Here is a 19,105-nt window from a genome sequence, read left to right on the forward strand (position 1 = left end):
GTTGGAAAGCAGCCATAGTGGCAAATATAATGTGGGTCTACATATTGTAGAATATAGTTGTTCCCTCACTGCCCTGCTACACTTGAACAGTGTAGCAGGGCAGTACCCCCACCTGCCAAATCCCACTTTAACCCCTGCACAATGCTGATGTTAAACATCTAAAAACAGTGCCTGTAAACAGAAACTAGATGTGCCTCTTTTAAGAATTTTGCACTTAAAAAAGACAAAACATACTCACTTACCATAATAGTAAGGCTCCGGATCTGTTGCTGCAAAAATAAAAAGAACATTTACATTGATGACATTTGTATAAACCAACCAACTTTGTGCATCAACACAAACTATTTCACTGTATGTAGCTATACCTGTACATATATAGTCTAGTATAACATAAAAGCATCAGCAAGATTTTTTTTCTTTCAGCAGCTCCACCTTTGCTATCAATAAAGGCAGATTTAAAACAGAACACTGCCAGTTTGCCATTCCTTTATCTGATTTCATGCCAGCGACTACCCCTCATTATAAATCGATGAGCATAACCCAGATGGCAAAATATACACAGTCTGCAGCAATATTTAAAGTGTGAAACAGAGTCATGATGAATCAGGATGGTGACTGAGAAGTATATGAAAGAGTCTATTTGTGGTAATAATTAAATGCATTTCCTATATACTAAACAGAAATATTTGATTGTAATTGTACAAAGATAGGAAAGAATTAAAAAGTATCTGTAACGACAAAAATAACTGTAAAAGGGGCGATTTCTTAGGTTTTGCCTTGAGATTAAAGGGCTATAAAATGATCAAAGTAAAAATATTCAGCATGGGCTAAACAGACTAGAAAAGTTTGGACGTTGCTTCAAATACAGTACTTAAAAATGCCATAATGCAGTATTTGGTGGGATTGTCGTAAAGGAAAAAAATCCCATTTATGGTGCAAAGGGACAAAAAAGTTTTGCACCCAACTAGTCCTGCACCATTTGTCACAGAATTGTAGTTCAAAGACCAAAACAAGCAGCTCATTTATCCACTCTTCTCGTTGATGTTCTTCCAAACTATTACAATTAATGCACAAAAAACACATTAATCTCAGTGGGTGGAATGTGTGGTACTAGAGTACATTAATTAACTGTCAGACAGGGAAAGGAAAAATATTCTTCTGAAATTTTTAACTCTAACCTGTTGCTAGGCTCATGGTTTTCAATTTACAGGCATCATTGCATGACTACAAAGTAGGAACATTTCTCCTTTTTCAAACAGTGTAGCATTAATCACTCTACTGTTTCTCCAGAAATTGCATAGTCTAGTTCTTGTGATTATTAATTATGAAGAATATTTTTCCTCAATTAATAATTTAGTTAAAAAAGAAGTGGTATATCATATGTTCTTGAAAAAAATAGTAAAAATGAACTTGCTGATAATTTTTTAATAACTAGATCAGACATCGGGATGATAGTGGTGTAGAAACAGAAAATAAAACATCCAATAATGCTGTATCTTACCATCGGACGGCATGAGCATGAAATGAGCATCAACTTCTTTTTCGTCTGTGCCATAGGGGTTTGCAACCTCTAGTTTGTAACGCCCATTGTTGATGTGTGTAGGGCTGTCCAACTGCAAGCAGCCATGGTACTCTCTCTCAGCGTAGTCGTGGATCCTGGTGAAGATGTACTCCCCCTCCTTCACTGGCTTACCATTCTGTGACCACTTGAAAGTTGGCTTAGGGTTTCCTAAAGAGAGGTAGTGAAAACAATACAAAAGAACCATTGACGTTAACTAGTTTTCATTATTTAAAAATATGTCATTGCCCTATTTACTCAGATACTGGTGTGACTTGGGGAAAGTCTTTTGTGTTGGGAACTTGTGAAATCACAGAAATCAAACATCAGAATATGACTAAATACGATCATGTGGACATCTCTCGTACCTGTCACGCTGAAGGGAATACACCAATGATGATCTGGAATTGCGTCACTCAGCTTTGTGATTTTGGGAGGAACTGATTGCAGCGGAGAGAAAAGAGAGTTTAAGAGCAACAGTGTGAAATTCAAACAGAAGACACAGAACTAAGATAAGGCAAAGGTAAAAACTAGCGAAGCGTGCCAGAACACAGATTAAAAGATGAGAAGAACCGTTGTCTTCTCAAGCTTTTAATTCTCTGATTTAAAGACTACGCTGCATTGAGGGATGGTTTGACAAATTAATCTTCACTAAATTGGGGCAGTTTGCCAGAGGATAAACTTACATAGTATATTCAGCACCACGGAGGACTCTTTGTCTCCTACAATGTTTTCAGCTGTGCAGCTGATCTTGCTGTTGTGATCCGTGGAAGACAGGTTAAACAGTTGCAGCTTGGAAGTCTGGCCCGATGTCGCTATCTGCATGAGAAAAGAGCAGCCGCACAAACAAAAACTGATTGCTTATTAGAAGACAACGTCTTCAACGTCAGATCGTAATGTTAAGAGGTCCAAGAGCCACATTAAGTAAAAATTAACTTTTAAATCAGAGTGGACCTCGATAACGCTCAAGCTGTTAAATGTTCATGATATGTGCATAAAACACTAGAAACGCTGGGTTATGTCATTCATAGCACTTTAAACAAGAGGGAAAAATATGTGTTGACAGTAATATACTCTAAATTGCTAATTGTTTTTATGATGACACAGCCAGTCTGTGGTAGCCAGATTCTTCTTGGGTTGTGGGGAAATCAAATACTTATTTCCCTCATGGACATGCAAATCCTGTCAAACTTTTTTAGTAATTTGTTTTGTTTTGATATTCTGTCTCTCTCCATTAAAATGAAACTAACAGAAAGATTAGAGACTGTTCATTTCTTTGTAAGTGAGCAAGCTTACAAATTCAGCAGGGGATCAATCAGTGTACATGCTTTTGTCTTTGGGGGAAGAAATTCTAGCTGCAAGCTACTACAATCTTTTACATGTAAGGCTTTGATTGTTGTAGACTTGTGAGATAGCTAGTAATGGGCAGCCTTGTGGGCAAAAATGCCTGGCTAGAGTCTGTCTTTACATTTTCGTGAAACCTGTTCTTCAACACACACAAGCAACCAAAATGCAGTTATAATTAATGGTAATAAGCCATTTATTGGAAAGCAGAGTACGAACATTAAAATAACAGTATCATAGCAACAAATGGTCTGAATACTGAAATGCTGAAATGTAAAGCTCATAGAGCACAATATCATAATTTCTGTAACAGTAGGACAGCAGTGCTGGTACACTGTAAAATAACAGTAAACTATAAACCTAAAATGTAAAGGGAAATCTCTTAAGTGTGTGTGTCTGTGTGTCTGTGTGTGTCTGTGTGTCTCCTAACCTCATAGTTGCCGACACGTATCATATCCCAGAACAGCTCAGGAGATGGGACACCAGAGGTTGTACACAACAGCTCCATATTCTCACCCTCCATTTTGGTCAAATTGGATGGGGTTAACATTGCCGTGGGAACCTCTGCATATAGCAAGGGGACAGAAAGGAGGAGAGAAGAGTGAGGAGAACGTAAGGTTTAGAGATGGCGAGAGGACAGGACAGGAAGTGGTAGGAAAGGAAGCAAACTTAGGATTTAAGGCCTGTTTAAGGCAACAGTTTTTTTCTTCTCAGTTGAAATACAAATCACGTAAGAACCTCGACAACAAGAGAAGAGCAGGCAAACACACACACGCAACCACAGAGACACACAAAGAAAGAGCTCGAATTCAATCTCCCGCTCTCTTTCTCTCGCTTTCATTTAAGCACACTCACCCCAATCAAACAGTCAGACAAAGAGACAGAGTTCAAACACAGTGATGGTTACACTGATTACTAGTGCATGTCTTCAGCAGCCCAACTACTAAATTGATTGGACACAGTCTAAAGCCCCTGTCAAAGCAAAGACACTGGTGACTGTGTGTGTGTGCATATATGTTTGTGTGTGTGTGTCTACATAGCTGACCAGGATGTGACCTGAGCATGACCAATCAGACTCAATCAGAGTCTTGCCACTTTTGTCCCCTGTCCAATAACATCATTGAAGAGAAGAGAAGAGAAGAGAAGAGTGTCGACAACTACTGCAGATAAAAACTGGACAGATTTCTTATCAAACCCCATCCTCTCCCCACCCGTTTCCAACCTCTTCTGTCCGTCGGCAGAATGCTTATCACCAGGGCAACCCACTTATCACTACGGCAACCCACTCAATCACTGTGAGACGCCGTAAAAACCAGTCATTTCACTGGTGGCAGCCCAGCTACTATATCAGAACGACATATCTTAACAGGGTCTCAGTAAATCAGCTTTCTACTGCCACTACAGCCATCTGCAGGCTGCACATTACACACACACACTCACACGCACATCTCCCACTGAAGCCAACAAATTAGCATAAAACCTCTGCAAACCACCGTGATTTTGATGTAAGTGCAGCAGGATCGTTATGACCTCATGTTCAATTATGGTAGTTAAATCATCCATGCCAGTGTGTGATCCTGAATCTTTAGCTGCTTAGATGTTTTCAGAATCAACAAGTGGGATTGAAAAGGGTTTTATTGTAATTATGGACGGTAGATCGCCCTGCAATTGTGACAACACCAGCAATTATACGGAACTGTGTCGTGTATCAGCGCTGAGCCCTCACTGTAGTTCACCTGCAGCCACTTGTGAGGAAATTCTGGCAGTCGGGTGTCTGCAAGGGATGCACGACATTTATATTCATGCAAGAGAGTTAGACACTAGCTAAGTGGATTTTCATTCAGTCTTTTGACTAAAAAATCTCGGCTATGTTTCTGTTAGTAGTGTTGAGCCATATCTTTTGTGAAGGCATGGCTGAACTTTGCGGTGGTTATTGATGTAGGTCTGTTTACTTGTGAGAGATGTAGACATTTACATTGTGACAGTCTGTGACACAAAGACAGAAAACCATTCACACTCACACTCAAACCACTCAAACCATGGCCAATTTAGAGTCACCGCTTAAGCTAATGTTTTCCAAAACATACATTTAGACAAATAAAGACGACATACAATAAGAGCTAAGGAAGAATAAAGGTTAAAGAGCACAAAAATCTGAGTGATATGGTCAAACTGCTTGTTTTCTTCTTATTCTTAAGGTTATTTCCTGTCATGCATTGCAGAATTTCAAGTATTTTTCTATTATGAATAGGAATATAAATAGATTACTGTACTTATATTGCCTCAATTTGTGATTTCATGAGATGATATTTTGCAAATAAATGCAGTGCAGTGCTGAAACATGATATCCCACGGATCCTTAGCTGGGCTCAAAACTGATGCTGGTGTCCATGGGATTTGATTCACATCATCTTGGACTCATGAAAACCTTTGACCTCTCAACAGAAGCATCTGGAACTGCGATGGTTTTCCGTGTTCCACATTCAGGTGCTGCTTTTAATTTCTCACTTGTCTGTACTTGAAGTTCACACGCTCACTGTAACAACAGGGTTTAGATTTGTACTGAAAGGTCAGCTGAATATTTTTTCCTTTTGTCTTTTCCACACTGCTGTAGCCTTCACACTTGTATAGAGGTGTTTTATTTGGAAAGCAGCTCATTATTCACTCATCCACTCAGGTTGTCGGAGTTATTCCGTCTCCGACATGCATCCAAGTGGTAGCATCGATGTCCTTGTGCCCTTGTTTTATATTAATCTTATATTGACACATAAAACCCTGGAAATAATTTGGTTGTACCATCAAGATTGGTCTTTTGGAAATTACTGAATATTAATTATGTCTAAAGATTCCACAACAAATATTTTTTTCTAATCTTGGAGCTCTGTATGGAGATATGCATGGGATTAGGTTAATTAGATCAATCTAGATTGACTGTAGGTGTGAGTGTGAATGGCTGTCTGTCTCTCTGTGTTAACCCTGCAACAGACTGCATCTGTCCAGGGTGTAACCTGGATCTTAGCCTGTGACAGCTGGGACTGTCTCCAACCTTTCCATGACTCTGAATTGAATAACTGGATCGCACATCTGACTTTTAAGCCAAGGGTCACAAAGCCCACGTCAGACGAGTCAGATAAAAAGAAAATGCATCGCTTTATCACTAATTCAGACTGAATCTCGTAAAAGGTAAGAGGCAAAGTTCACCCTCTGCTTAGCTGAACTAAATTCATGGTTCTCTTATAATTTTCTCAAACTCAATAGTAATAAATCCGAGCTCCTCTTGGTAGGCACTAAATCAACATTATCCAGAACCAACAGTTTCCCCATTGCTATCGATAACTCACCGGTCTTTGTTTCTTCCTCTGTGAAAAGTTTGGGTGTCATCCTCGACAGTACTCTATCTTTCAATTCACACATTAATAATATTACTCGGTCTGCATATTTTCAATTGCGCAACATTAATCGTCTCCGTCCTTTTCTCACCCCACATGCCACTGCCATGCTTGCCCATAGCCTTGTTACTTCCCGGATTGATTATTGTAATTCACTTTTTTTTGGTCTTACTCAAAAATCCACCCACAACCTCCAACGCGTCCAGAACTCTGCTGCCCGTATCATCACCAGGACCCCTTCTGCCCACCACATCACTCCTGTCCTGCAGCAGCTTCATTGGCTCCCGGTCAAATATCGCATCAATTTCAAAATACTCTTGTACACATTTAAGGCTATTCATCATCTCTCTCCTCCATATCTCTCTGACCTGGTTAAGATCACCGCCCCATCTCGTTGTCTCAGATCTTCTTCTTCCCTTTCACTGTCCATCCCTTCCCCCCGTCTTGCAACCATGGGGAGCAGGGCTTTCAGCTGCTCTGCTCCACGACTCTGGAATTCCCTACCTCCTGATTTAAGAAACATCTCTTCCTTCTCTCTCTTTAAGTCCAAACTCAAAACCCACTTGTACAAAATAGCTTATCCCACATAACCTTTCCACTCTCCTATTTTATTTGTTTATGTCTTATGCTTTTATGATTCTGTAAACTTCTTGCTTTTATTCTACTGTGTACAGCGACCTTGAGTGTTTTGAAACGCGCTTTCAGATAAAATGTATTATTATTATTAATATTGCATCTGATACTGTGCATTGTCAGTTGACTACTAGGTTGCACTGGAATAAGCAAGAATGATCAATTTAAGTAGAAACTGTGATATTGCTCTGGTAAACGTTGCTTAAAGACTATATTTTAGTGTTACAAAAGAGCTTTCTTTTCTGTAAACGACAACCTCTCAGGTAGAGAAGTGGGGAAAACTTCACAAATGACCCCTGGATGCATGACATTACCTATGCATATACTAGCTCTTGACACTCCTTGACACCTGGAATCCATATTGCATTCATTTTCCAGGATTATGTTCAATGAATGGGTGATGAATTACAAGTACGGCATCAGCGACAGCATTACTCAGTGTCATTGTTGCTAGCTTTTGCTACAGGCCACAATAGGCACGTTTGTATTGATGTTTAGAGAAATGTTAGCATTTAACCTTCCTTCTGCTCCATCATAATGATGTGTTTTTTGAGGCGATGCAGAGGCAGAAAGAGAGTTTTCTGACAAAATGTATAGCAGAGAGAGGTGAGGAAAGCACTGGAGAGGCACGCAACACAAAGTCTGTCCATAAGTTTGCCTGTGAATGTTCTGCTGTTCATGCACTGTGAAGGATTCACAAATGATGCAGAGACAAAGGGAGGAGGATGATGTGTTAATGATCTTGTCTGAGATTACAGTCAATCAGGCTGACACTTAACTCCAGCATCAGATCATTCGAAAATTTTGAATCACTCTACACTTTTTTTTTTTATTTTAATTAGGCCACATTTAAATTATGGTACCGAGTTCCTCAGTATTCTTGGCCAAATGGGTCCAAGGAAGGACGACTGGTGAACTGGCAGCAAAGACATGGTCACAACGTCATTATGCTTGGCCTGTGTGTGGTGCGTGGCTAAAAACCTTAATGCTGCCGTTGATATAAAGGTGTCAGAACACAGTGCTTTCTGCAGAACGCTGAGAGTAGACATGCTGACCCATATATCCACTACTGAATACATCTACATCGGGCATCCGAGCATCTGAGTCGACAAATCACATTTTCTTTTATTTTCACATGGACATCGGGTTGTGTGCACATCATCTTCCTGGAGGAGAGATGACAGCAGGATACGCTATCGAAAGAACTCAAGCCAACAGAGGCAGTGCTATGCTCTTGGCGATGTTCTGCTGGGAAACCACAGGTCCTGTATTTCACGTGGATGCTACTTAGACACGTACCACCTGCAAACATAGTCTGCTTCCTCTGTGATGGTAAAAGCTCTCTCTGCCAGGAAGGAAGAAAATTGCAGTAGTGTAAAGAATAAAATATCTAACTGAGAATGAAAACACAACTTTAAACCAGGAGAATCAGATTTATGTTCTATATGTCTCAGTTTTCAGTGTTTAAAGTTGTTGTTCCCGTTTTGAGCACTGTTTGATTAGGTTCAGACTTTTAGGGGTCCTACTGCCTTTCTGAAAGGTTTAAAGATTTTATATGCATTTTTTCACACCATAAATGCTGTGCATTAAAATACAAAGCAGTCACTATTCTTAGGGAAATATTATTATGGCAATTAAATTAAGGCTAAGTTGCGGTTTGGGTTAAATAGTGTTGAAAAGTCATCTTAGCTTTGAGAAAGATTCTCTCTACACAGTCTTCTGTATGGGAACAAGACACAATCACTGAAACGTAAATGGCTGTAATTCCTTTCCACATTAAAAGGGTTAAGCTATGTAAAAAGACATCCTTCCTGCTCATTTCAAAATCTTAGAACTTACTTTCTTCCATTTCTAATAAAGATTGTTTATTGAATTGTTTTGACCGCCTGTCCTCTTTCCCACAAACTGTCCTTCTTAATCTCTCTTGAATCCTTCAGTTATGAAAAATTCAAAATGACAGCAGCATGTCCTTAGACAGAAAGCAGGAGACCCATTGTTAGGTTTTGTATTGTTTATTGTCATTTATGCTTAGAAATATCTACTTATATATGCTTAGAGTTTTATAATTAGTTGTAGATTGGTAGAGGTTTGATCCTTGATAGTCTGCAAACTTTGTGTGCATTAGAGAGCACTCTGAGAGCATGGGAGAGGTCGTACCTTCTCTTATTGTTTTATGGTAGGATAAACGTGTCTATATCTGGTTTAGGCTAAGTGCCTTTTGTTTAGATGAACTGTTGGACTTCCAGACCAGCAGGTTTAGGGAAGTCATTTATGGGGTCACACTCTGACACCCCCCCCCCCCCCCCCCCCCCACACACACACACACACACACACACAAAGAGTACCTTGCCTTTGTGTGTGTGTATACGTCGTATGTTAATGAACCTATGCATATTCATGTAACCTCAATAAATGAGCAGTGTTACGGGGGAGCGGACGAGAGCAACTGGGGTCAAGCGAAGGAACGGCATTTGTCCGGTTCTCTCCCGTGCACGAGAAACATGAAGAACTTTGCCTACTCGTGTATTGCGTTGCTGTGTAATTATATTGCCTTCAACGTTCCAGCGAATAGGTTTAAGCTACAAACCTATCACCCATGTCTTAAGACATTAAGGCCTGGATGACCTCTATATTCCTGCTTCTTAATTAAGATAAAGCTGCAGTTATAGTGCTTGACCCTTAAAAATGTTAGAAACATGTCTAACCAGATTCTTACTCTGGATGGCATTACCTTGGCCTCCAGTAACTCTGTGAGGACTCTTGCAGTCGTTTTAGACCGGGACATATATGTAGGACTGCTTTCTTGCATATGCTCAATATCTCTAAAATTAGAAATATCCTGTCTCAGAGTAATGCTGAAAATGTAATTCATGCATTATTACTTCTTGGCTGGACTACTTATCATTATTCATTATTATCAGGATGTCCTAAAAACTCCCTGAAAAGAACTCAGTTGATCCAAAATGCTGCAGCAAGAGTCCTGACAGGGACTAGAAAGAGAGAGCACATTTCTCCTATATTTGTATCTCTTTATTGCCTCCCTTAAATCAAACTTAAAGGTCTTGAATAATCAGGCTACATCTTATCTTAAAGGCCTCAGAGTACCACATCACCCCATTAGAGCTCTTTGCTCTCAGACTGCAGGTTTACTTGTGGTTCCTATTTAAAGTAGGATGGGAGGCAGAGCCTTCAGCTTTCAGGCCCGTCTTCTGTGGAACCAGCTTCCAGTTTGGATTTGGGAGACAGACACCATCTCTACTTTTAAAATTAAGCTTAAAATTTGAGTATTTAGTTAGGGCTGAATCAGGTGACCCTGAGCCCTCTCTACATTACGATACAATAGGCCTAGACAGCAGAGGGCTTCCCACAATGCACTGAGTGGTTCTTGTTTCCATCTGTTTTATTTTTTTCCCCTTCACCCCAAGTGGTCGTGGCAGATGGCTGCCCCTAGCTTGGTTCTGCTGAAGATTTCTTCCTGTTAAAAGGAAGTTTTTCCTTGCCACTGTTACCAAGTGCCAAGTTTGCTCACAAGCGGTTGTTGATTGTTATGGTTTTCTCTGTTTTATTGTAGAGTCTTTATCTTACATTATAAAGATAATTACAATTTAACTGAATTAAGCTGAACTTCACAGCCCTGTTACTTTAACTTCAGCTACCTCATAAAACAAGGTTACAAGCTACAAATACAACAATCTGCCTCATCTGTCATGTGTTTTTGTGTTGTGCCTCCCAACTGCTTTACTGACTTAATTTACTTACTAAATCTTTTGTGTCTTGCTTTATTCCTTACTATTTAACATGTAAGAAAGTTCACATATGTAATTAGCATTTCCTATCCGCAAACTCTTACAGAAGCCATCTGGTCTGTTTTGAGTTTGCCTGTGCTGATGAATTTTAGTTTTATCTACTATACAACTATTCAAAAGCCTATGCACAGATTGGATGGTAAAGCCAATTAAGTCAGAAAGGAAATGACGGGGACAGAGGAAAAAATTCTTTGAACAGCAATCATAAAAATAGATGATTAAGGGCAACGACTGACTGTCATTTTGCGTGTTTGACTGGAATGACTAACTGAGAGAGACACAGATGAAGGCAGAGTGCACCTGTGCTGTGATGTGCCCAGCGGGAATCTGGTGATACATCTGCTATAATTTCTACAGCGCCGGGAAAAAGCACCCTTTGCTCAGGACAGCTGGTTTCAGTTATTCACTTTAATGGAATTTGATTCATTTAGCAGAAGCTAAAGGTGTTATAAGAGCGATGGTGGAAAAAGCTTAAACTTACCCTTCTTACCATTAACAAGCGTGGCATTAAAGGGAGAAGGAACTGAGGGAAGGACACAAAATGAAAGACTTTATAAAGAGTTAAATATGGCTCTTTTGTTTTGTTTTAATTACCCCGTTATTAAGAAACAGCGGGAGTGTTAAACACCTGCCGTTGCCAACATTTTTGCTGAGTGACACAGCTGATGTTTTTATTTTGCACATTGAACAGGCTCTGTGTTTGTAATCCTTTCGGGGCGGAGCTCCAACCATAAACAGTCTATGGGGAAACACAGACAGAGAATCGTATGAGGCTCGCCTGTGAGATCAGTGTCGGCCCGAGGGCATCGATGGGCATTTCCTCTTTGTGCCTTCTTCATAATGTCGCTCAGAAATGTTCAGGCCCACAGACAGAAAGGTTTTACATAAAGCAGACAGGCAGATGGAAAATGCCAAATAAAGAGGAAGAACTATGAGCATGGAGCGCGAGGCCAGCAGTTTGGCCAGACTGAAAGGTCTTTTTTGGTGTATCACTGTTAGCCCTGGGGCATTATTTGGCACCCCTGCCCCACCATGTCCTCCTACTCATATGTCACTCTGCCAGGGGGTCCCCCGCCCACCTCTCCAGAGGCCCTGCTGTAACTGTGCTAATGCCAAAAATATCCTCTGCTAATGGAGGGAAGGTAGAGGGGACAGATCAATAGGAGTTATCAATGACATTGTTAGCTTCCTGCAAGCTAACTTATTGTTTGTGCTCTGGATTGCCCAGAGCTTTTTTTCACCAGATTGATTCCTCTGTGAACAACAAAGATGCTAAAACAAAACCCCAAAACATGCTTAGGCTCATAAAGCGGATTTGACTGATTTATTTTTTTTGTTATAAATTTAAGTCTGACATGAAAATTCCTTTATAATGCCACGTTACTAAAATAAACTGGGGTTTATTATTTTATTTCTTCATTTCCGAAAGGCGGAAACAAGTTTTATTTGCTTACTCTGGTCAAACTCAAGCTCTAAATGCCAGATTGAGCCAGATACAGTGCACACGATTGGAAACAAAATCAACAAATCCAGAGAATGAGAGCAGGTCAGACTCTGAGACAGGTCAAGCTGTAATTTGACACATCTTATGAACAGAAGAGTGTCCAAAATAGAATGATTCATGAAAAATTCATACAGATGATATAAAGAAGGGAAGAATAAAGTGTCAAATAACTGCTGACATTTATACATTCATGCTTCATAAACACTCCCATAAGCATAAAAGCCTTGTGGTTTGTAGAAGCCTGTCCTGGAAGTGTACTTAAACTGAAATTACACTTATGTGGTAAGTAATTGTATGTGGACGAATGTAAAGACATAATTCTTTATTATAATATTAACTGTGTTTCTTGGCAGGTCAAAGAAACGTTTCTTGATTAAATCTGTGGAAAGCATCTTTTCTTGCTTTTAAAATGTGATCATCTTTGTGGGGTTTGCTTATAATATTGCAGCTTTCCATGATTCTAGAAAAGTTGGGTTTTTTTCTTTTTATTCCTAGAGAACAAAACATGATGATTCAGTGGAAAAGGAAATGAAATCTGCTGCGTGACAGCAGGTCACCGGTGCTATGGGACACAGTGCAGATGGTCTTTATAACACTTCATTTTACTGCAGTACATACAGTCAGCAACTTTCAGAGTCAATGATGTCATCTATGTGCTGAATTACACAAAGCATCATATAGTCCTAGCATGCTGCTGTTGCAGGTGAGCAGCAAGAAGGAATAGATGAGCAACTTAGGCAAGGCGATGCACAAATTTGGCAGGTTTTGTATGATCTCTGATAACGATAAGCGCAATGAACTAAATCCTGACTAAACTGACGTTTCTTTGTTTTCTGCATGTGGCGAGGAAAAGAACAGGGAAGGAACACAAAACAAAATCTCTAAGTAAGCTCTACGTACGACTGACATACGTAGCAGACATATGATGGTTTCTACAGGCAACGATCAAGATCTGTGCGTTTATTCTCTAAAATAGCAGCACAGCTAATACACACACGCACACATCGTCGGGCTCTCTGCAAATCTCCAGAATAAAAGCAGGCCAGATTGTTTTGTGAGTACGTGTGTGTGAAAATACTTAGGACGAATACTTCTACAATCGATACCCTCGTAGTTTCTGTAGTAAAAGCAAAAGGGAAAATAATCAATAGGGACGGCTCACTGAGACATAACGTAATAGCTTCATTAAACATCTCCTCCCCCAGGTTACACATGTACATATAAATATAATAATAAATATAAAAGCCTTGTTTTCATGTTGTTCACCTGCTCGTTCAATACAATGCTTCCCCAGAAGTACACAAGAATATTAAACATTGCACACATCTAATTGGTAAATAGACCTTTTTACTACAAGCATACAAGCATGTACCGTACAATACATCATGATGCTCTCTCTCCTTTGGTTAATCTAGCACATTCAATGTAATGACAGAGCTTTCAGTGATACACCATACAAGCATGTACCTACACAGAAGTACACAAGAATACTGGAAATAACACGCATCTAATTGGTAAATGGACTGGTACTCATAGACCTTTTTACTACAAGGATACACCGATCAGGCATAATGTTATGACCACTGACAGGTGAAGCGAATAACACTGATTACCTCTTCATTGTGGCGCCTGGATTTGAGTTTAATAAGGGCCAAATTATGGTTAGACAACTGGGTCGTGCAAAACTGCAGCTCTTGCCCAATGTTCCCAGCATGCAGTGGTATGTATCTATCAAAAGGAACTGATGCTCGTGGGATCATTAATTGATACAATATACAAGCATGTACTTTTATAGAACTACACAAGAATACTGAGCCCATCTAACGCACATCTAATTGGTAGATGGACTGGTACTTGAAGAGCTTTTTGCTACAAGCCAAGGGTTTTCTATTCCTCACACACTCACAAACGGCACACACATGCATAACCTGTGTGTCGGTCATTTCACTTTACTCCATCTAGCAGCTAATCTGTGCATCGCATGAGGAAAAATCCCAACTGGACAAAGATAAATCAGTCTGTGCAGCGCTGATGGCATTTTGGTGACACACAACAGAGAGCAAACAACATGTTCAAGCCCTGTGAAAGTGAGGCTCTAAGTGTGCGTGCGTGCTTTTATTTGGTCATTTGTTTGCTTGCTCATGCATAAGACATTGTAGCTTTCTGCACTTCACAGTGTCTTGGGAAATTACAATATACAGGCTAAGCGACACTCCGTGTAAGTGCAATGCTGTCCATGCAGCACCCACTCACATACCAGTAGGTATATATTACAGATTACTGCAGAGGCTGTAGTCAGTGCATGAATTGTACTCTTTGTACAGTTATCCTCTTAGGTGTTAACAGCAAACTTCAGTGTCTCTATTCATTCAACCCCCACACCTCCTGAGAATTGCCAAAACACTTAGCACATTTGTCTTCAAATATCAAGTTTCATACCGCACACGTGTACATACACATTTATACAAACTGTGCACATAAAAACAGATGTGTCAGACATATGAAAAATACATAAGAACACGACAAAATCTAAGCAAGCCCTTGGAAAAATATTTGCACAGGAAACTATTAGGATTGATTTTTTTCCCTCCAGGTGCTTCAACGCTTTACATTCTGCTACAGCTTGTGAATGTTTTTTCCAGGTGTGTGTGTGTGTGTGTGTGTGTGTCTGTGTGTGTGTGTGCACGCCCTTACCACAGTTAGGTAATGTCAGTCTGGACAGCAGTTTGCGTGCTCCTCCATCCTCAATGCAGCGTAGCTCCTGAATGTCTGCTTCCTCTCCTAACCACAGTTTGATCCACATGTTCTCACAGGAGCAGTGGAGAGGGTTTCCAGACAGGATCCTAGAAGCACACACACACATTGAAGATCTGTGAGAAGCAGAGCATAGCAAAGCACGAAAGAGTAACATACATTTTGGAAGATTTAAGAAAGAGAGGAATTGTAACTGTTCGACGCCACTAATGTTCAGTGTTTCTGGGATTTGTTTTTTTCTTTTTTTGTCACATTACAAGGTTTTCCTACTAACATCTCTGCATGCTCTCTGTGCTGTTATTTAGCTTTTAAATCAGGGGGAAAAATAGAAACAGGGGGAAAAAAATCTAAGAATAAAATACAACCTCAACCTCCTGGGTGAACACTTTTGATTGCAAAGGGATTGGACAGGTTGTCTGGTGGCGGGCAACTTGTCTCCAAACAATCACAGTCTGACTCAGACTCACTGCAATCACCCTCAGACAGATTGCCAAAGAGTTAAAGATAACTTCCACGTAATTTATAAACACAGACAGATTGACAGCAAGTTGCAATCAATCTGACTGCTCTGCAACATGTTTCTTTGCAACAGGCAACTCAGTTATTGTAGGGTTTTGTCTTACTATACAACCAACCGGTTGTGTTCCAATATAAACCTAAGTTTGTAGTTGAATCACTATCCCGCAACAACTATGTCACTATTTCTGACTCTCTGTTTCAAATTAGGATCTGACTGGACTCTGAATGCAACTAAAACGTCAGCTCCTCTTTAATCAAGAACTTCTAAAAAACCATTTTCCTGCTTGAGGAAAATTACGGACTAAATAGAACTATAAACCGATGAGATTAAAAACCTAAGATGCTATTACAGATGCTACTGTATATATTTGTGTTTATCTAAAGACTCTCATAGTAACTAGGAGGTAAACCAACAGACACACACACAGATAGAAAGACTGATAGCAAAGGTTCCTCTGAACTCACAGATAAGAGATGTTGAGGTGTTTGAATATCCTCCAGGACAGGGATGACAGGTTGTTATCTTTCAGATTCCTAGAAATTAAATCAAACATTAGGGAAGAAGACTGTGTTTGCAGCACGAAAGCAAAGTAGTGGATTGTTGTTAGGACTAATAGCACATGTCTACTTCTATCTACACTAATAAGCCTGTATTATATTTCTCGTTTAAAGTTTTCCCCACACATTGTCACAGACTGTCACAATTAACCTTAAGTGTCACATTAATTAAATATAATAAGTATCAAACTAAACTTTAATTATATTGACTCTGCATCACGGTTTGACTATCAATTATAAATCTTGTTAACCTGTAGCGGACTTCGTTTTTCATCAATTTCACTGCCTTCACTGGCTTTTCTTCTTACTTATTAATTTTCTCTTCACAGTGTGACTGGTTCACATTGCGTTGCAAAGGTACACATTTTCAATCGAAGGGAAGGAATAAACAGCATGACTTTTTACTCACAAGTACTGCAGTCTAAAGTTGCTCTGAAAGGCCAGCTTTGATACATATGTTAGCCTGCTGTTGGTCACCGTTCTGGCACAAAACAAAAGCAAGAACATCATCAGTATCTTCATGAACACATGTCTCACATCACAACCCAGCCAAGACAAGGATATGTACCAGCAATAAGAACCTGGTAACCCATATTCTGCTCTCCTTATTGTCTTATATGACCTACAAACCACAACCAGGATATATATATATTAACACAACACTTTTTTTAGAAAGTAGAACAATTTAGGTCCAAAGAACTAATCAAATGATGAACATTTAGGGCTTTAAAAGAGGACACGCTTTCTGTTATTGGCTGTCCAATATAGGGATGTCTGTGATGCAAACAGACAGAGACAAACAAAGGTTGTTTTTCATATTAAAATGATATATCAGTATCCCTTTCTGTTAAAATGACGTTTATATAAACAACGCCAATAAAAACTGCATCCATCAGAGCTAATCGAAGCCAATACACTGGATCCGCTGGGCTTAGTGTAAATGGTACCCCAATAGAAATGCTTTTATGTACATAAAAAATTAATATTAATACACAACAGGCATTACACTACGATGCTATAACGGGATGCATAAAGTCTTTGCCCTTTATCAGTTAAGGTGAGGCTCTAAGACAATATTGCCGCTTGGTGCGATGTTATCTCCTGCAGCTGATGGTGTGGCATCACTTGGGCTGAGCGTTTAGTCATTAAAAGTGTGAATCATAACAAAATATTGTTGTATGACTAGTCAGATCACACACTATTACATTAACACAGCACAGAGTGTAAGTGTTTGTGCAGCATGACGTAGACACACGGGACATTTGTTTCAGATAGAAGCTTAAACACAGCATTTAAGACTTCCTGCATTTATAGCTGTTTTTGCATGAGTCCAGCCACAATGAAAACCATACAGCACACTCGCTGTGGATATGTGCTTTGTGCTAATTTGCTTGGCAAATGGGATACTGGTTGAGAAATTAGGTAGCGTTTTCCTAACAGATTTTATCTTCAGGGTACAAGAAAGTGGTTGCTCGTGGTTATAGTTTATTTTTTTTCTCTTTTAAAGAGGCAAATTAAGATAAAGAAGTGCAGAACTAGACAAAACACTGTGTGATGCAGTGATAAACACAACAAGGCTGAAATAAATAAGACTAGTAAAAAGAGGAGAGAATGTGCATAGAAATGCTGCCTATTGTTTGGGTCCAACATTGGACAAGAACACTTTAAAATAATGCAGACAGACCTCAAAGGGTACAAAGGTAATATAAGCCATTAAAGACTCACAGGTTCCTGAGATTCTTGTAGTAGTGCAGGTCTTTGTCGCTGATGGAGGAGAAGCTGCTCTGGTTTGCGATGTAACTGTCAAGAGAGCCAAGCGTTGGTAAGACGGCTCATTTGTTAACAGGTGGAAGCATAAACAGAAGCATTTCAAAAAGTCAGAGGGACCAAAATAAAATAATAATGAAAAAAAAGGACTCTGGAAAGCGTGCAGGTGGTACGTAGGAGATGGGGGGGGGGGGGGGGGGGGGGCGTGAAAAAGGAACAGTTCTCGCCTCTTTTCCTCAGCAGCACTTGTGCATGGCACTTGATTCTAGAGCCAGCAGGAGATGATTGTGGGCAACTCCCTTGGGTGAATGAATTTAGCTGTGTGAATGTGTGCTGGAAAGCAGTATATGCGATCTTTGAATATCACAGCTTCGGGATCAGATTTCTGAGAACATTTAGAGCTAAACAAAAGCTCTGGACAGTCTTTCCCATCAAGGGAACACACTGTAACAGTCACAGCACTGCCCTTTGTCCTGCACAAACCTCCACACTTATTGCACATACTCCCTTGCTAAATCACAAGGTCAGTAAATAAAGTGTTTTTTTCCAAGGGGGTAGACAAGCAGTGAGTGAGAAAAACCATCTCTATTGATTGATTTGTTGAAGGCTGTAGAAATGAAGGGAAATATTGCAAATTCATCAGGTGTAACTTTTAGTTCATGTTTCTCAATGTATGCCATAATAATTACATTTTAGTTGATGCAAGTGAAAAAATAAATGAGTTAAAACTGAAAGGACAGCTCATGGCCTGTTTAGCAGGGGGGTCCTGGTGAATTTAGGGGGTTGCTACCACAGTAGCACTGGTCAGTGTGATTGCTCTAAATTGCAATGCAGTTGGTTTGGCTTGCATATAAAGTGGATGTTGTGTTTACTTCCGATTACTTAGTGTTTTGCTGCCTGTTTGCTGCCCCTTTGAAAAAAAAAAGGGGGGTAACATAGATACAGGGGGTTAAATAAGAATATAATTCCTTAAAAAAGTACACCATGCAATCTGCATGTCTGGGGTGTTACAGAGAACCTTTTGTGCACAACACCTATTCTTTCCTTCCCCTCATTTCCCATCACAATCCACTAGAAAAAAAAGTAGGGAAAAAATCTGGTGATAATGAAATGTATCTCTCAATAAGGAGTACACTGCCTGCCAGTGATGCATGGACAATGTGACAAAATGATTTTAGTGGAACGAACTCGTTTGCCATCGGAAATAAATCACCAATTAGTCACTCGGTGTCTGCGCTTAAAAAAATAAAATAAAATAAAACCAAATAAACAC

General features: G+C 39.7%; 1 protein-coding gene across 1 annotated transcript in view; it reads right to left on the reverse strand.

Moving 5' to 3' along the window:
- Positions 1 to 19,105, reverse strand: part of ntrk2a (neurotrophic tyrosine kinase, receptor, type 2a) — a 106,060-nt gene that overhangs the window by 84,682 nt on the left and 2,273 nt on the right. Inside the window, exons 2-10 of the mRNA XM_087849187.1 lie at positions 17,791 to 17,865; positions 16,475 to 16,546; positions 15,973 to 16,041; positions 14,929 to 15,077; positions 3,333 to 3,466; positions 2,245 to 2,377; positions 1,927 to 1,998; positions 1,502 to 1,729; positions 243 to 269 (exon numbers count right to left, since the gene is read on the reverse strand). Coding sequence (XP_087705313.1) covers positions 243 to 269; positions 1,502 to 1,729; positions 1,927 to 1,998; positions 2,245 to 2,377; positions 3,333 to 3,466; positions 14,929 to 15,077; positions 15,973 to 16,041; positions 16,475 to 16,546; positions 17,791 to 17,865 — 959 coding nt within the window. The remainder of the gene's footprint in view (positions 1 to 242; positions 270 to 1,501; positions 1,730 to 1,926; positions 1,999 to 2,244; positions 2,378 to 3,332; positions 3,467 to 14,928; positions 15,078 to 15,972; positions 16,042 to 16,474; positions 16,547 to 17,790; positions 17,866 to 19,105) is intronic.

Source organism: Neolamprologus brichardi, chromosome 12 (assembly GCF_056152115.1).
Source record: "Neolamprologus brichardi isolate AB-2024 chromosome 12, ASM5615211v1, whole genome shotgun sequence".
Lineage (NCBI taxonomy): Eukaryota > Metazoa > Chordata > Actinopteri > Cichliformes > Cichlidae > Neolamprologus > Neolamprologus brichardi.